Below are 20,197 nucleotides of genomic sequence, written 5' to 3' on the forward strand. Positions count from 1 at the left end.
ACTAAGTACTATAGGTTCTAATACCTCTCGTGTTTGGGGTTTTCATAAAAAAAAAATCCAAATTTAAAATTGATGTAGAACAGGACAGGATTTTTTATGATTATATTTATTCCCATTTATTTACATTTTAACCACTAGTATTAGCTTTTATCGCTATTATTATTATATATTATGTACAGAATACTTCAGTATAGCAGAACATCCAGATGAATTGGAAGTTACACAGTCTATCCATCTAAAACGGTGCACGATTGCCTTAGATGCTGATGTGCCATTAAACTTCCAATATCCAACCAACCAACCATCTAAAACCTGTTGACTTTTTCAAATATCTAGGATGTAGTATAACTAAGGAAGGATTGGGGAAAGAGGAAGTTTGCATACAAAATCATCAAAGCAGGAAGATTCTTAGTGCCCGTAATACTATTTGGTGAGACAACAGTATCTCCCTTAGAACTAAAAAACATGTTGGACGGTCATTAGTGGAATCAGTACTTCGCTACGACTGTGAGGTGTGGACATTGAAAGAGGACAAAAAGAAGCTTAAGTCCCTAGAGATGGACTACCTGCTTTTCTATGCTAGAGATGATTACAAATGAGGAAATAAGAAGACATGCATGCAGAGGAAGATATTATAGAATGAATAGAAAAGAGCAGGTGGAGATGGTTTGGACACTGCATGAATGAAGAGAGATGGCCTAAAAGAATTTATGAGTGGACACCACAAGGGAAGAGAAGATGAGGATGCCCTAGAAAAACATGGAAGGAAGGTGCACTATCTGCCATGAGAGAGAGACATTTGAAAGTTGAGGATGCCCAGTCCCGGCAACTTTGGAAAATGGGAATGACAAGGCGATGATCTGTCGTATTAAGTCAAACATAGATTTAGATTATCTTTTATTAATTATAAATGCTTAAAGATGAAGACTTAAGTTCAGTCTTTTGTTAGTGCTAATATTCATTGAAATATACTTTTCCAAAACTGCTTAATGCTAGTGTAACTTTGGCTAAAATCTGAAAATTTTAAAATCTTGCACCTCTCAATTCCCAAGGATGTCAAATTTTATTTAATTTAAAATCCAGTACATTCCTGGATTTAGGAATAAAAGTGGAAGAGCATTATAAACAGCAGTGTTATAATGAGAGTGTATATGTAAATTGAACGGCATTTGCTTGCATAACAAAAAAAAATTAAATTTTCATTCAGTTTTCTTCAATTGTTGTCTTATAGTTTATTGGAAAACCAGTCATGGTTTTGAATTTGTTTATAAGTTTTTATTTGATTTTAAATTTAATATAATACATTTTGATATAAATTAAAAGATAAAGGTGATACTGTATAAGCTTTATCTTATATAATTCCAAACTTTCTTGCCAATTTTAAATACTGGTATATATTTTTGGCATTAAAACCATCAGTTTTGTTAAAACTGTATATTACAAATCTGTAGCAGATGAGTAGAGAATTCAGTTATTAACATGCAGTTAAAGAAATTATACAAATTCTGTAATTTCTTTAAGACTTATTTGTAATATCTTTTTTTTTTTTCTTTACAGAAGCCATGGTGTGAAAATAGAGATCAATGTCTTTAAGATTACCCAAAAGCTTTCTGAATTTAGTAAAATATTACTGCAAACAAAACTTGTGTTTACCCAGAAAATTAACAAGAGAGTTACAAACAACTGAGTTTCCAGATAAATCATGCAATTTTACCCAGGAAACTTTACCTACCCAAGTGAGAGTTGTAATATGTGGTGGTGGAGTGGTAGGCTGCTCAGTGGCCTACCACTTGGCACGTGATTATGGCTGGAAGGATGTTGTAGTTTTAGAACAGAACAGGCAAGATTACTTACTATTATATTACCTGTTTTCATACTGAATTTTTTGGAAAGTTATTGTTCTTTGCATTAGAGTAATTCTGAACTTTGCAAACTTGTAGATAGTATTAAATATGTATACTAGCTACAGTTGAACTTGGTTATAACGAGCACGGTAATAACGAGATCATGGCTGTAATGAGGAAAAAGCCATAATTGGTTTTAATTTATGCACATTCCCATACAATCACTTACTGTTTATAACGAGTGTACTACACGGATATACCGAACAAATTTTGGTAACTATGCAAACATTCTTAATTGCTCGTATAGTTGGAAAAACCCAATTCTTGGAATAGAAGAAAATGAAAAGCTTTATGACCACCTGCTTCAGATTAGCAGCCAGTTTATGACTCTGTCCTTCCTGGGATGGGGGCTGTACAATAGTGTATTGGCGTTCCGCTTGTCGCATTACTCTATTTACAAATTGTCTTGTATTCACTGAACCATAAATTTATTTTGGGACTTCTAAGAATTTTGGAAATGGGATTTCTAAGAAAGTTGTATGCATTTTGGGCTTCTAAGAACATTGTATGCATTTCAGACTTCTAAGAAATTTGTATGCAGATCACTTTATCATTTTAAAATAAAATCAGTTAGAAACGAACCCTTCCTTCGGAAACATGCCTACTAACAAAAGAAAGTCTCTCAATTCGCTAAAAAGTCAATATTATTCGTGAGTTAGAACGTGGTGCAAAAAATGTTGAAGTGTGTAAAAGTTTTCTTTGTCCTCTTAAAGTGTATCGACATTGTGGAAGAATAAAGATGTTTACATATCGGCACTGGAAAAGAACATAACTGAAAAAAAAAAAAAAAAAATTTAGAAAGTGCAAGGTTACAAACATTGATGAAGCATTGCTTCAATGGTTCACCACACAAAGAAGTGCTGGATTTTCAATAGAAGGTCCATTCTTGAAGGCTCAAGCAGAAAAATTTGCTAAACAATTTGGATGCAACGATTTTGTGTGTAACAATGGTTTGTTGGGTCTATTTAAAAACTGACATAACATCATTTATGCAAAAATTAGTGGAGAATCTCGATCTGCAGATCCAATGACGGCAAATGAATGGACTGTGTTTGGGCAGAAATCAGGAAAGATTTCAATGATGAAGACATCTACACTGATGAAACAGGAGTTTTTATAATTTGACACCTGATAATACATTTAAATTCAAAGGGGAAAAATGTGTTTGTTGAAAAAAATCAAAGGCTTGTTTTATGGTGCTCGTATGCACAAATATGACAGGAACTGATAAAAAAAAAAAACTGTTTGTTATCGGAAAATCGTTAAAACCTCAGTGTTTCAAAAACATAAGGAAGCTTCCTGTGGATTACACAGCAAACAAGAAAGCTTGGATGATTTCGGATATTTTTCGGCAATACATAAATGATTGGAATAAGGAGCTATTCAAAAAGAAGAAAAATATTTTATTGTTAGTTGATAACTGTCCTGCACATCCCCAGATTCAAAATTTGTCCAACATAAAGCTAGTGTTTCTGCCTCCCAATGCGACATCAATTTTACAACCAATGAACACAGGTGTAATGAAGAGTTTGAAAGGATTTTATAAAAGATTTCTAATTCTACATCTGATCGGTCAAAGAGAACAGAAACTTACCGAGTCTATATCGATATTGGATGCTATAAATTTATTGAATGATGTGTGGAATAACGTTACTTTGAGAACCTATCGAATTGCTTCAAGAAATCGAACTTAAATTCAAATGAAATTTCAATTGTAGATGAAGATGATGGAAACGAAGAAAACAACTTACCATTATCTCAGTGGTTGCTACGTTAGCATTAGCATTAGTAGAGGCATTTGATGCAAGAAAGCAAGCTTATGCAGCATCAGCCAAAAAAAAAAAAAAACCCACTTCCACTTCACCCCTCTGTTCGTTCAAAATACCTGTCCAGCTGAGCCTTAAACTTATTAGCATTAGTACAGGCATTTGATGCAAGAAAGCAAGCTTATGCAGCATCAGCCAAAAAAAAAAAAAAAAAAACCCACTTCCACTTCACCCCTCTGTTCGTTCAAAATGCCTGTCCAGCTGAGCCTTAAACTTATTTAGGCTATCAACCTCCACTACAAGGGATGGAAGTCTGTTCCACCAACCAACCACCTGCTGGCTAAAGGCAAATTTCCGCACGTCTATCCTACATCTGTCTTTCCTCAATTTGAATTTATGCCCTCTCAGGTGATTATTCTGAGCTAGAGGAAGAATCCCATCAGCATTGAGCATGCTCAACCCATTCAAGGCTTTGTACACCTCTATCAGATCACCTCGCTGGTGCCTAGTCTCCAAACACTGTAATTTGCAAAACTTAAGCCTTTCTTCGTAAGAGCACCCCTTTGTTCCATTCACTAATCTTGTTGCCCTTCTCTGTACTCGTTCCAGCAGCTCTACATCCTTCTTGAAATGAGGCCTCCAGACCTGTATACAGTACTCTAGGTGTGGCCTGACCATTGCCTTATACAAGGGAATAATCACCTCCTTATCCCTGCTGGAAAAATTCCTGTATATCATTGACAATACTCCATGAGCTACTCTTGCAGCCCGTCTGCACTGCTCAGAGAACTTCATATCCGTCTGCACAACCACCCCCAAGTCCCTTTCATTCTCTACCACTGTCAGTGTAGTACCACTGAGTTGATACGTTGCTCTGGGGTTGCTGTTTCCCATGTGTAGTACTTTACATTTGTCAATGTTAAACTTCATTTGCCACCTCTCAGCCCATCTGCTCAACCTTTCCAGATCCTGTTGCAGCAGCATAGTGTCAGTAGTGTCCTTAACAACCCTGCGAACCTTTGTATCGTCTGCAAACTTGGACATTAAGCGTGATATACCATCATCAATATCATTTATAAATACAGAAAACAATAATGGACCCAACACAGAGCCCTGAGGGACTCCACAAATAACATTAGTCCACGATGAGCAGTGTCCATTGATTACCACTCTCTGTCTTCTCCCCCTCAACCACCCCTTTATCCATAGCAGCAATTTGCCTCCAATGTCACACTGCTCCAATTTGCCTAGCAGTCTTCCATGTGCAACAGTATCAAAAGCCTTTCTAAGATCCAAGTATATAATATCAAAGCTATTCCCTGCATCCAGTTCTTTTGTGACTACATCATAGTATCCAATCATATTGGTCAGGCAAGACTTCCCCATAACAAAACCATGCTGTGTCCGAGCATGGTTATAACTGAAGTCTTGTCTAAATGATCCTGCAGTGCTTCTTTAACCAGTGCCTCCATTAATTTTCCTTGAACAGAAGTTAAGCTCACAGGTCTATAATTACTTGTGTCAGCCTTTGATCCTCCTTTGTGAATTGGGGTCACATTTGCACATTTCTAGCCTATGGGTACCTCAACCTGAGTCCAAGGAAGCTCTCATAATTATGGCTAAGGGTTTGCTTACTTCCTTTGCTGCCTCCTTTAATATAACTGGATAGATCCCATCCACCCCGGGTGCCTTTCTTGTGTTTATCTTCAACAATTTCTCCTCCACTTTACTCCCAGTTATTTCAAGATTCTGTAGCTTACTGCTAGAGTTGAATACACCTCTGACATTCCCCTCGCTGAATAACTCCTCATGTGTGAATGTCGATGCAAAATATTCATTTAGTTTGTTAGCTACCTGAGCAGGATCATCAACAGTTGACCCATCAATATCAAGTGGACCAATCTGATTCAACCCCTTCCTTCTAGAGTTTACATAAGTAAAGAACTCTTTGCTGTTTTTCTTTGCATCTCTTGCCAAGGATTTCTCATAATCTGCCTTCGCCTGCCTAACCTCCTTTGTAACTTGGTTGCATATCAACTTGTATCTATCATAGGCTTCTGTGTCATGTGTTAATTTGTAAGTATCCCATGCATTTTTCTTCTCTGCCATATGCCTCATTAGTTCATCTGACATCCATTTTGGCCTAAACCTTCAACAATATTTCTTAGTTGGTATGTAAAGCCTAGTAGCTTCCAAGATAAGTTCTTTGAATGCTTCCCATTTTGAATTTGCTGTTGGTAACATCATCAGTTGGTCCCACTGTGTAGAATTTAAATACTGTCTCAGTCCATCGTAGTCGCTTTTACGGAAGCAATAACCCTTCCCTTTACCCCTAATGGTAGTTACCTCTTTGAGTAAATCCCACTTCAGCACACTGTGATCACTGCCACCTAGTGGTTCATTTATCTGCAGATTCTTAATGCATGAAGAATCACTGCTGATAATCAAATCAAGAGTATTACTCCCTCTAGTTGCCTCCCGAACATGCTGATGTAGAAAACAATCATCCAATAAATCCACAAAAGCCCTGCTAGTGTGTGAGTGACCAGCCCCCAAATTCCAGTCAATATCTGGGAAATTAAAATCTCCCATTATAAGACTCTCTGATTTACTGGCCCACTCTATTTCCCTGTACAGTTTCCTATTATACTCATCAGAGTCATTAGGCCTATAGCACACTCCTACTCTCAATTTTGATCTCCCAATGCTTATGTCACACCAAACTGACTCAACACTGCACTGTCCAGCGATGTCGACTGGCTTCACTTCCTTGGTTTTTGTGTTTCTTAACTGATGCATAACCCCTCCCCCCTTCCTATCCTGTCTATCCTTTCTATAGACGTTGTACTCCCCAAATTCCAGTTCTGCATCCCTTATATCTGTGTGACACCACGTCTCTGATATCCCAACAATATCTGCCTTTGATGTTTTGAGCAATACCTCAAATTCATCAAATTTATTTACTAAACTCCTAGCATTGGTGTACACGCAAGTATACCTGCGCCTGTTTCTATTCTTAGCTACCCTAACACAACCCATGTGTTTACTTGTACCACAATGGCTCCCAGCAGTCTCTGAAATATCAAGCATCTTGTTTTTCAGGCTTCTGCTCATTCTAATAGAAGCAGTGCAAGAATCTCTTTCACCTCTGCGAGTGGCTACTGTCAATCTATTGGTCTTTGTCTCCCCCCAAGCTAGCAGTTTTCCGACCCGCCTAACACTGCCTCGATAGCATCAGCAAATATTCTTGCACCCTTTCTATTTAAGTGTATCCCATCCCTGTAGAAGCAATCTCTCCTGTTAATAAGTACAGTCCAGGCTGAAAAAAATTCTACCCCTTGAGCCTTGCACAATCTTTCCAGGGCCGAATTGATCGACAGGGCTGTCATCATATACTCCCTCCTATCGTGTCTGGGCAGAATTGCAGACACTTTCAAATTCAACCCTAATTCTCGGCTTTCGTTCAACAGTGACCTGTACTTGTTAAGTAATTCTGCCGGTCTCCTGCTCTTAATATCATTAGTGCCAACGTGTACAACTATATCACCTTGTGTGCCCTTAAAAGATGATATTCGCTCTACAACGTCATCAACCTTTGACCCTGGCAGACATACCCTGGTCCTGTTCCACCTATCCTTTTTACAAAGCATGTTCCCTGTTTCCCTGACAATAGAGTCACCAACAACTACTAGTTCCTTCGGGACCAGCGCATTCTGCCTTGGGGTTGCCTCTGTGTCACGTGATGCCCAAGTGCAAGCTCTGGCGTTGATGTGGGCAGCTTAGAGCTTGATGGGCCCCTCAATTTAGTTTCTTCGAGGACATCCACTCTGTCCTTCAAGCTCTCATATAGGCCCACAAGAACGCTGTTGTTGTTATTTGGTTTTTTTTGGTTTTTAGGAGCATTAGCAACTAAGGCCATATTGCTCCGGGGATGTGTGGTGGTCATTCCCTGACCTTTCCGCATCCTCCGTATTTGGTGGTGACGGGCTCGAACCCCGGTCTAATCAAGAAGCGTGTGCTACACACTGGTGCTCCTTCCCACCTGGCTACGGAGGCGCCATGCAAGAACGCTGAGTTGTTGCCTGATATCGATACACTCCTTGCATCGCGCACACACAAAGACATCCCCCATGGCATTATCATGTCCCGTACCCGATTGCTCTGCAAACATCAAGCAAACAGTGCATTTTATAAGGCTGTGAGTCAGTGGACAGCTGCCCCCCTCAGTTCTGCTCTGAGCCACAGCACTTCCATTAGCTTGAGCCTTTTGCTTTGCTGCTCTGGTCTGAGTCATGATTCTATTAATTAATTAATTAATTATAATTAATTATGTTATGTTATTAATTATGTTAAATATAATTAATTATGTTACGTTTGTAATCTAAGTCGTTATATGTATTTATTTAAAAGTACAATTTAACTGCTAACGAAGTTCAACTAACGCTATCTAGTACGGTATATAACTATCGTATCACAAAGGCGGGAACTTACGAACTTTATATCTGCGGACACTTAAGTATTAATTAACTTTCAAATCTCGTTGTCTCAATTCAGAATAAACTAACGATCCTTACTAGGTCTATAAGCTACTTACAGAAATAATTCGATGTAAAAAATATTCAATCAAGCGGCTAAATATGGCTAAAGAACTTCTCGTTCAGCGGAGTTGCAAACACGTGGATATCCTTACCGATACTTTTATGCAATTACATAACAATGATGTTGATTTTAATACAAATAACATCGATGAACTTGTACGAGCCGATGACAACTTGTTAACTAGTGGTCTTCCTACAGATAGTGACATTGTAGATGCTGTGCTCAACAAAGACGATAACAATGATGAGGATTGTGATGATGATATGATGACAATTGAAAGTAAATCAAAATCAGTGCCGACAAGCTCAAGGTGCAATGGACACATTAGTCAATTTTTTTGAAGGAATTGAGGCAAGTAATAATGAGACTTTTAATGTGTTGAGTGTTTTAAGGGGGAGCTTAAGAAATATCAAAGTGAAATCTTTAAAACAAACATCAATTTTAAGATTCATAAATAAAGACTAATTGAAATTGTGTTTATTATTAAATACAGTAGTATTGTTTTTAATTACAGAGAAATAAATTGTGTTTAGTATTAAGTGTATTATAGTTTATACAAGCATATTAATACAAATAATAAGTAGGTATATACTTATATTATTTTTTCTCTCTAATATTTCTTTTGTTTTTTCAATCTATCTTTTTATCAAGTTGTTGAGAATTTAAAAAATAGGAGGTAGATAACTCATCACTAATATAAAGCGTTCATTTTCTCCGCTATCACTGATATAGCGAGTAATGGTTATAACGAGGAAATTTTGTCGGTCCCTTGATGCTCGTTATAACCAAGTTCAACTGTATTTTTATTCCATTCTATAAAGCAAAGGTTAAGCTACATCTTGAATATTGCAAACCAATTTAAAAATGTCATTTTAAGAACAATGTAGAGCTTGAGTTCTGTTAGTTTATGTTAGGTAATGATCTGACTGTGTAAGCTAAATGGTAAGGGAATCTTTACTATTTTTCAAGTGACCTACACAAAGAGACAAATTTAAGTTGAGAAAGGATAATTGCAGATTAGACAGGCAAAAATACATCTATGGAAAAAGAATAATTGACTGTTAGAATAAATTCCTGTCCTTGCAGAGATAGATGTTTATCTAAATTTAAAGATGGAATGGGCAAATACTTAGAATAAATAGTTAGAAGAAGGGAGTGAAGATAGAATGGGTTACATTTAGTATTATTATATATATATTTTTTTTTTTTTGCTGGTGCTGTATAAGCTTTCTTCTTCCATACATCATTTTGCAAATACCGAAACTCATTTGTTTTTATTTTATCTTTATGAAAATAAATAATGATGATATCCATTTATTATGAAAAAAAGTTATTCATAAATTAAACGAAATGGTGATATTTTTCTTGTAACCCCCCCACAACGAAGTTATATTTGCATGACATTTCTTTACTTAAATTTATGCCATATTTTTTTGTGTATTTTATTCAGTAGTATTTATTCATTCTTTCTTCGTGTGAAATATATATATGCCATATTTACTGAATTACTCACTCATTTTGCAATGCAAGTGTATATATATATATATATATATATTGTATTTTAATATATTTTACTTTAATAGCAATATGAAATTGCATCGATATTATATTGTATTAAATAAATAGTGTTTAGTCTATTTACATTACAAATTTTTTTATGACTGTGACCCCATAACAAAATAACTTCCACTAGAAATTTCTTAGTGTGATATTTGATCACTCATTAAGCTCCAGAGCAAGTGCTAATTGTTTTTATGTACAAAACAAAAATAAAACTGAAAAATCAAAATATTTCTTAAAGCGATGACCCTCTAAATTTTAATATTCCTTCAATATACAGCAGACCCCCACTTTACAGTTGGTTCCCTATACAATGAAATCACTTTACAGTGGACTCTGCATAATAAAATACCATTCACTATACGATATGTGATAAGCACCAGTCATTGTGATCACATTTGCGACTTGAATTTTAATATAGTGAAAATAGGAGGAATATTTATCCACAGGCTATAAAAGTAAAAATCACAAATTTACACTTTATTACATTACCAATTAAAAATTAAATGATATGTGAAAATCGGAAGAATATTTTCCGCAGGTTAGTAAAATAAAAATAAATTTACACTTTTGTACATAGCTTAATTAATACTGTAATATGTACATACTAACTGATTGATATTTCTGTTGACTGACATTTTTTTGGGGGGTTGTAAAATTTAAAACAGTAAAAAAGATAAGCAATCAATAACAAAGAATACAGCACGTACAAATTGCAACACAATATGCACAAGTGAGATACCTAGTAACAAGTTTACAAGGTTTAAAATATAGGAATGAAGAGAAGATTCTGAAAATTTATATGTTTTTTATATGATCGAAGATTTCATGGAAGGGAAAACATTTCATAATAATAACGTAAAAACCCACAGAATTCCAGCTATCGGTATTATCACAAATGCAGTAAGATAGAGTTTACTACCTGTTTATAATAGATTGCACTAACAGAACAGCCCAATAAACCAGGAAGTGCAAATTGTTTTTATTGTTTACCAAAGAGGAAACTCTCTTTGGTAGAAGAGCCACTGGGTATGAGTTTGGCCTGTGATATGGGTGAAGTAGGTTTCAATGATCTCAAAAATAGCAAAGTGAAAGCAATCAGGAAGAAGAGAGTGATGTGACTTGAAAGCCTCAGCTTTCATTTAAGGCACTGGTGAATATTTTGGATCTAACCAAGGCTCTGACTGACTTTTTTTTTTTTTAAATGAAAATCCTGAACACGAAAGGTATTAGAACCTGTGGTATTTACTCTCATGCTGGATTGAAGGTTGAGAACGCAGAAGATACTTGTTGATGCTAAACTTGATTTTCTGTAGATTGTCTTTTCAGTAAATACATCTAAAGGAAGGTTGTTCCCAAAAGTGGAAGTTGAAAAGATAAACGAGGAAGAAGAAGAAGAAAAGTTGGTTTTGTGTGAATTGAACAGTAAATGGATGCTAACTGGTTGTCAGCATCTATTTACAGGTTTGGACTTGCTTGAAAAAGGGAAGGGGGATTACAGAAGCCAATTCAGAAGAACAGTGCCTATGGAAGTATCTATAGAAAAAAGTATGCATCACAACATCAGAAACAGAATGTCTATGAGACAGAGAGTGGAGAGACTTTTTAAAAGATAGGTCATTAATTAACCTGACTGCCCTCTTTTAAATAGAATCTAGAAGCCTGAGAGAGGTTTTGGGTGCACCACCCCCATATGTGGAAACAGTATTCCATGATAGGGCATATTTGAGATTTGTACACAGTGAGAAATTGTTTATAAGAAAAGTAATGCAAGAGTGAAAGAGGAAACCCAGTTTTTTATATGCAGAGGTAGCAATATTTGTGACGTGCTTATGCCAAAGGTGATTAGAAGTCAGGGTAATTCCTAATAGAGATATATTATCTTTTCTAGAGATCTGAGTGTCGTTAAAAATAAGTGTAGAAGCAGTAGACTCCTTTTATCACGGTGTAAGACAGGACCGAATTTTAGGAGGGTTGCTATTAACTAAGTTATTTTGCCTCATTGGAGAATTACCTGAAGATTAACACTAAGGAATTGGTGGTGACATTTGAGAAGATGAAGCTGTTTGTGCAAGATATGGTTTCTCAAACCGGAAAGTCAAATGCAATGTGGTGCTATCACCAGCAAAATTATGGATAGGATTTCCAGTCAGTGAAAAGTCATTAACATACAAGAGGAAAAGTGTAGGAAAAAGAACTGAAACATGGGGAACACCAACATTAGTGAAGAAGTTAGAAGACAGAGATCCATCCGTCATTGCCTTCAGCAAGCAGTCAGAAAAAAAATTGGATATCCAGTTTGTAAAAAACAGTTGGCATTTCATAAGATGGAAGCTTGTTTAGAAGACGTTTGTGCCAAACATGATCAAAAGCCTTATAAATGTCAAGAACAACTGCTTGACTTTTGGCAAACGTTTTGTCATCAAATTTGTCCAAAGATGAGTAACATAAGCCAATATATCACCAGTGGAGTGACACTAACAGAATCCACAATGAAAATCATTGATAAAATTGAAGGTTTTCAAGATAGTTTAAGAGTTTCCAGTTGATGAATTTCTCCATTATTTTGGAAAGGGTACCTGTAAGTGCAATAGGGTCATAATTGAAAGGAGAGATTTATCACCTTTTTTTAGGAACTGGCTGGATATATTCAAATTTCCAAACAAGCAAGATACCAGTGGAATAAGAACCTCAAAAGGCAACAAAGAACAGGAGCAAAGAACAGGTGGAGAAATAACATCAGGACCTGAAGTTTTCTTGCCATCAAGATTGTTCAAATTTCTTCTGACATCCTTTTGACAGAAGACCATAGGAGACATTGGTTGGAGTGTACTGGGAATGGTAGGTGGTAGTTTGCCAAGATACAAGAGTTAAAAGAAAAGTAGGATGGTAGTAAGTCAGCTCTATCTTTACTTCAAATTGTAAGGAAGATTGGACTCACCATGATGCCCATCATAACCTCAAAAGACATCACTTTAATATTTATCATTTTAAATGAAATGGCATAATAGAAAATTACCGAATAGAAAATTAGCACATAAACAGTTGTATATATATATATATATATATATATATATATATATATACTACTGTACTGAAACGTAATCATAATGTTCAGATTATAATTTAATTTGTAATTTTTTTTATAAGTAATAAATTTGTATTATTTATATACAATTCACACTAAATTGAACTCACATCTGAGTATAAACTAGTTTAAATTGAATATAAATAATCAACTGATAAAAAATTAAACATTTTTAGCATTAGCAGAGACATATGATGCAAGAAAGCAAGCTAGTACAGCATCAACCAAAAAAAAACTTCCCATTTCACCCATCCATTTGCTCCAAATGTTTGTCCACTTCTTCCTTGAATTTATTTAAGCTGTCAACTTCCACAATGACAGATGGAAGTTTGTTCCAGCAATTAACCACCCGCTGGCTAAAGACAAATTTCCACACATCTATTCTACAACTGTATTTCCTCAATTTGAGTTTATGTCCCCTCAAGTTTGTAATCTGAGCAAGAGAAATAATCTTATCAGCATTGAGCCTGCTCAAACCATTCAAGGCCTTATACATCTCAATCAGATCATCTTGCAGGTGCCTAGTCTCCAGACACTGCAATTTTCAGAACTTAAGCCTTTCTTCATAAGAGCAACCCTTTGTTCCATTCGCTAATCTTGTTGCCCTTCTCTGTACTCATTCTAGCAACTCTACATCCTTCCTAAAATGATGCATCCAGACCTGTATGCAGGATTCAAGGTGTGGCCTGCCCATTGCTTTATACAAGGAGATAATCATCTCCTTATCCCTGCTAGCAAAATTCCTGTATATCATTGACAAGACTCCATGACCTGCTCTGGCAGCCTGTCTGCACTGCTCATAAAACTTCATATATAAAACTGCATAAAACTTCATAAAACTGCACAATTACCCTCAGTTCTTTTTCATTCTCTATTACCCTGAGTGTAGTACCACACAGTTGGTACATTTTTCTGTGGTTACTGCTACCCATATGCAGTTCTTTGCATTTATCAATGCTCAACTTCAGTTGCAACTTCTCAGCCCATCTGCCTAAATTTTTTAGATCCTGTTGCAGTAGCATAGTGTCATTACTGTCATTAACAACCCTTCCAACCATTGTGTCATCGGCAAACTTCAACATTAAGCCTGATATACCTTCATCAATATCATTGATAAATATACATAACAACAGTGGGCCAAACACTGAACCCGGGGGGGGGGGTCTCCACTAATAACGTTAGTCCACGAAGAGCAGGGTCCATTGATTACCACTTCATGTATTAAATTTATCATTCCATAATGTGAGATTTAAAAATAACTGATGTTTTGGATTATTTTTTTCAATATTATTTGAATTTCATCTCTTTAACTTCTAATTATTTCATATACAGGTTGTTGTAAATTACATTGACAAAATTCTAAAGTTTCTAGGGATGGGGAATACAGAAGTACAGCAGACTCTCGATTTACTGGGATCGGATTAACCAGGACACTTCGATTCCAAATAAAAAAATTTAAAAAAAATCAAACAGAAATCATAAAATTCAAGTAATAACTAGAATCATCATCAGCCATTTTCAATCCACTGCAGGATGAAGGCCTCTCCAGCAACTTTCCAGTTCCTTCTGTTTTGAGCACTGGCCATCCATTTACTACCCACAAACTCATGAATTTCATCTATCCATCTCCACCTTTGTCTTCCAGGTTTTCTTTAGCTCCTCTTGGATACCATTCTGTTATTTTCTTAGTCCATCTGTCATCATGTCTTCGAACTGTGTGTCCTGCCCAAGACCATTTTAGTTCTTTAGTTTTGATAAGAATGTCCTTTACTTGAGTTTGCTGCCTAATCTATGTGTTTCTCTTCTTATCTAACAGTCTGATTCCCAATATAATTCATTCATTCTTTGCTGTGTAGTTCTTAGCTTCTCTTCCATTCTTTTGGTGAGTGCCCAAGTTTCACTTCCATAAGTCATGGTGGGGAGTATACATTGATTCATTATTTTACGTTTCAGACAAATTGGGATATTGCTCCTCAGTATGTGACTATATTTCCTGAATGCTATCCATCCAAAATTTGTTCTTCTCTTGACTTCCATCCATTTATCATTATTACAGCTAATGACTTATCCCAGATAAGTATATGACTCCACCTTTTCAATTACTGTTCCTTCAATCATTATTTCCCTTTCTGTGGCATACTTGTTCATCATTACTTTTGTTTTAGCCATATTCATCTTTAGTCCAAAATCCTTACTAACTGTGCATAACTGATTAAGATTTTCCTCTAATTCTTTGGGATCATGGCTTATGACCACAATGTCATCTGCAAATCGTATATGGTTTAGGTACTCTCCGTTCACATTGACTCCTTTCTGCGACTAGTCTAATCTTCTGAAAGCTTCCTCAAGGGCAGCAGTAAACAGCTTCGGAGATATTGTGTCTCCTTGTTGAACTTCTTTCTCGATTTTAAATTTCCTACTGTCTTAGTCTAGCCTAATAAAGGAGGTAGCACTCTCATATATTTTCTTCAAAATCATAATATATGGGGTATCTATGCCTTGTCTTTGCAGTGCCCGAAACATTGCCTTATGCTGTATGGAGTCAAATGCCTTTTCATAATCCACAAATGCCAGGCATAATGGTGTTTTATATTCATTTGCTTTCTCCATTAGCTGTGATATTACGTGAAGGTGATCCATAATTGAGAATCCTGTCCTAAAGCCAGCTTGCTCTTTCGGTTGATTCTCATCAAGTATTCTTTCTAATCTGTTAGTAATGACCCTTGTGAACAACTTGTAGATGTGGGATAACAAGCTAATTGGTCTAATTTCCAATTTCTGATTTAACTCCTTTCTTATGCAGCAAAACTATGATTGCATTATTCCACTGCTTAGGTGTCACACCTTTTCTAATGCACTTTGTGAAGAGCCTTTCCAGTTTTTGTGTTATGTCTCTTCCTCCCAATTTTAACAACTCTACAGTAACTTCATCTTCCCCCAGGGCTTTCTGATTCTTCATTTTCTTCAATGCATGTTCTACCTCATCAGGAAGAATATCGGGTATGTTGTATGTGTTGCTACTTTGCAATCCATCTTCTCCACTGCTGGCATCATTCCCCTGCTCCTTGTATAATTCTCTATAGTAGTCTTCTGCTATTTGTATTATGCCTTCTCTGCTGTTTATAAGTACACCATCACTATTCTTCAGTTTCAGTTCATTTGTCTTTCTGTATTACTGCTCATGGCTGCTGATTTAAATTCTTTGTTTTCCCTTAATGCTTGTTCTACTTTTCTTGTGTTAAATCTTCTTATGTCCTCTCTGAGTCTCTTTCTAATGGCTTTGCATAACTCAGTATACTCAGTTTTCTCCCTGTCAGTGTTTTTCTTCCTCTTCATTTGTCGTCTTCAGTTCATCATGACAAGTGTTTCTTGACTAATTTTTTCTTCTTTGAATTTCTTTTTCCCTATAGGTTTCTTGGGCTTTATCACTTTCAGAAAGTTGTAATATTCCTCGTTGATATCTTGGTCCTGAGCAGTCTGCAGAAGCTCAAACTTGTTCTTAAGTTCCAGTACATACTGCTTTTTCTCCTCTTCTGTTATCTCAAAGACCTTTGTATTATTTACTCGAGTCAGATTTTTCCTTTCCTACATCTATATCAAGTGTACATCTTACCATTCTGTGATCACTTCCAACATTTACCTTATTCAGGACTGTAACATCATTCACAATATATCTTCTGTTAGTGAGGATGAAGTCAATTTCATCCATTTGGACTCTTCCATGTCCACTTTCTGTTCACCCTTTTCTTGAAAAAAGTGTTCATTACTGACAATCCTTGAGATTCTGCAAATTCCACAAGTCTTTCACCTCTTTCATTTCTTTCACCAATTCCAAAATTTCTTATAGTTCCTCTTTCTGTGCTGTTTTGTCTTTTTCCAACCTTAGCATTGAAGTCCCCCATAATAATAGTGTAGTGGGTTTTCTGCTCATCTAGAAGACTCGATTTCTGTATACATTTCTTCAACCTCTTCATCATCATGGCTCGATGTTGGTGCATAAATCATTATAATCTTTAGCTTGTACCTCTTAGAAATCTTGAGTATTAGTCTTGACACCCTTGGTGATGTACTTTTGAATTCCAAAATGTTGTTTTTAAAATCTTTATGGACCAGAAACCGAACTCCGCCTTCACTCCTTTCACTGTTTCCATTGGTGTACAGCAGATTTCCACTTGATAAACTTATAAGTGATTAATTTCTTCTTGTTGTTCCAGCCAAACCGATGATATTCCAATTCACATTTTCTAATTCCTTTTCCAGCTCTAATATCCTGTCTTCACCAATGAGTGATCTTACGTTATAACAGGCCAAGTTCAGTTTCTGTGCATGGCAGCCTGGTCGTACCCAGAGATTCTTAGCACCCTCTGCTTCCACTCTGATTCTCTCACTGCCGTAAGAGGGAGAGTGAAAGCTGCTGGGGACTGAGGGCCATTTGTTTCGTCGTGCTGTCATATAATTCCAGCACTTAAAAACAGACACCCATGAGGAAAACTGATTAAATTGTTTAAGGCTTTAAATTGATTGAGTGAACTAGTTGTTGATTGCATTCCTACTCTTTTTTATACCTATTCTAGTCCTATGCATAACTAGAATAGGTATAAACAAATGTTTTGCAAGTCGTAAATAAGTGACAAGAACCGGTGTTATAAGTAGGGTGCCCATTTTGGAAGAACACGAAACCAGGACACTTATCTTATAACATTGGTAACGGGGGGAGTAATCTTTCCCCTCCTCCCCCGATAAAAAAAAATGTGGAAATTTTGTTTTTAATAAAAGACACTTTTTTTTTTTTCTCAATTTTTATTTTCAAAATGTAGAATTAACAAAAGCAGAATACAGTTCTTAAATTTTAATAACAAAATTTATGCAATAAATATGAAAACTATTTTTTATGAATATATTTAGCAGAACTCTTCACAGCATTTAACAGAGATTTGTTATTTTTAATTTTATTCTTAAAATCTGTGCAGTTTAAGTCCCTCAAATTAAAAACATGGGTAATAATTGCATTAACTGTACTTATCTCTAACCTATTACGCTCACCAGTCCATTGTGTTTCCATTAAAGAAAATATTCACTCGCAGCTGGCGTTGTGACCTGGAATTGCAAATCAATATGAACATAATCTAATAAACTCGCTCTTTTGTTCAAGGTATTCTATTTTTTTAAGTAATGTTGTCCATTTTTCAACACAACTCAATGTATTCCATTCCTTATTATTTTCGATTTCGTTTATGACAATTTTTTTTAAAACTCCAAACTGGTCATATAATAAATTTTCATCAAACTTAATTTCAGTTTTTTCAAATGATTCCAGAGAATTTGCAATATCCTCCCATTTCGGAACGTTTTTCATTAGTATCCAGTTTAAGAACTGGAATTGTTCTAGGGGTTTTGACCTTTCTAAATAATTTTTAGCCATTGAATAAAAATCTATGATTTCGTTTTTAAACTTATGAACTTTTTGGTTTTCTATATCACTGTTATCACACTGAATAATTTTTCTAGCCTAAAATGGCAGAAATTGATCAGATATTCTATTATCTAACATCTCCATCGTTTCTTCAACAATAATTTTAACCTCTAAAATAGTTATGTTTGCTTTTTCAATTTTTAGTATCTGGTTATTGAAGAAACTGAGAAAGCTGTGGGCAGTCCACAAATATGCTTCTCCCAATGGATGATTAAAAAATTTCTCAATAAAAACAGAAAGCTTTTCCTCGGATAAAAAAAAAGATTTTAAACCTTTGGAAATTTTTAAAAGGCGTTCAATGGCAGGAAATAATGATAACCAGTGAGTTTTAGAGTGAGAGAGTAATTTTTTATACTCTATATCAACGGTAGCACAAAATTCCTTTAAATGTTCCATTCAAACAGTATAAGTGTGAAAGTAAGAAAATATTTTTATAACTACCAATTCTACGTCAATGGCTAGTCTTCCTGCTCCTGATTGAGCAGAATTATGAAATATGTGCGCTATACATCCGACATGTTTGATATTGGAATTAACTAAATTTTGGTGTCAAGAAAATACGTTGCATTGGCCTCTCCTGTTGATCCCTCCAAAATTAACATTCGTATTGTCAGCTCCGAATGCAATACACTTTTCTTTGGGATATTATTTTCCTTCAGAGAAGTAAGGATGTAGTTGGCGATAGTTTCTGATGTCTCATCGGATAAACAATTCATTTTAAGAAGCTTAACTCGCATACCATTTTTCTCGTAAAATACTTTCTCCGATTTATGGTTGTTTGCATCGACAGAAATTCCAAAGAATTCAGTACTACTGACTTCATTAAGTGAATAAGGGGCCAGTATATTCTTTATTAGTGCAATTGTTTTCATTTGTGCACTAGAAAAATTTTGCGCGATTTTTCAGTCATCAAAAAGTTGACCGAAAATTCTTGAGGAGCAATCAGCACTTCTAAACGACTGATGATGCTTAATTAAATGATATGCCATTGTAAGTTCAGCAATGGCAACTTTGTCATGTTCATTTGAATTTTCTTTGACAAAGAAGTTTTCCAATTTAGATGATGATGCAGTTGCTTGAAATTTCATTGCATGTTTTTTCGAATTAACATGATCTTTGATATCACATCTCCCACTGTGACTTATGTTGATAAAACATGAGGACATTCTGCATTCAGCCTCATTTTCGTGTCTTCCCTTTTTTATAAAACTCCATTCTTTCTGGAAGTCTTCTTTGAAAACACATTTACATTTAGGCATTTTTTTTTTATTATACAGCAAATATGCTTCTCCTTATTTCATCTTCAGCTTAAACTAATTTCAAAAACTTACACAAAAACTCGCTTATCTTTATCTATAAACTGATCGAGACACGTGCACTGAAAATAAAGGAAGAAAATACGCGTCTGAACAACATCCAAATCACTGAACTTAAACTAAAAGTCACGTGAGATGAAACTGAACACGTAACATCGCACATGCATACACGAGAAATGAAGGCCTGCCAATCAATGCTAGACACCACCTCCTCGATTATATGGATTAAGTTTTTTGACCATTATGAAGTTTATAGTGAGGTGGCCGCAAACCGGCGGTGAACAGGCAACGTACAGGCTGTAACTGACGATGCAATTCAAGACAATGCTCTGAACTCTGCTACTAATTTTTTTATTGTGCACAAATAAATTTGAGCAAAATTGTTTGTGATAAGAAACCGGGACATTTAACGTCCCAAAAATAAAATTTCGGGACAGTTTCACATAAATCAGGACGTATGGACACCCTAGTTATAAGTTGTCATTGGGAGA

General features: G+C 35.6%; 1 protein-coding gene across 1 annotated transcript in view; it reads left to right on the forward strand.

Moving 5' to 3' along the window:
• The first annotated feature begins 1,563 nt into the window (after window positions 1-1,563).
• Window positions 1,564-20,197, forward strand: part of LOC150089900 (pyruvate dehydrogenase phosphatase regulatory subunit, mitochondrial-like) — a 197,592-nt gene continuing 178,958 nt past the window's right edge. Inside the window, 1 exon segment of the mRNA XM_090368894.1 lies at window positions 1,564-1,840. Coding sequence (XP_090225020.1) covers window positions 1,584-1,840 — 257 coding nt within the window. The 5' untranslated portion in view covers window positions 1,564-1,583.

The sequence above is a fragment of the Mastigoproctus giganteus genome, chromosome 2 (assembly GCF_048544385.1).
Source record: "Mastigoproctus giganteus isolate SK-2022 chromosome 2, ASM4854438v1, whole genome shotgun sequence".
Lineage (NCBI taxonomy): Eukaryota > Metazoa > Arthropoda > Arachnida > Uropygi > Thelyphonidae > Mastigoproctus > Mastigoproctus giganteus.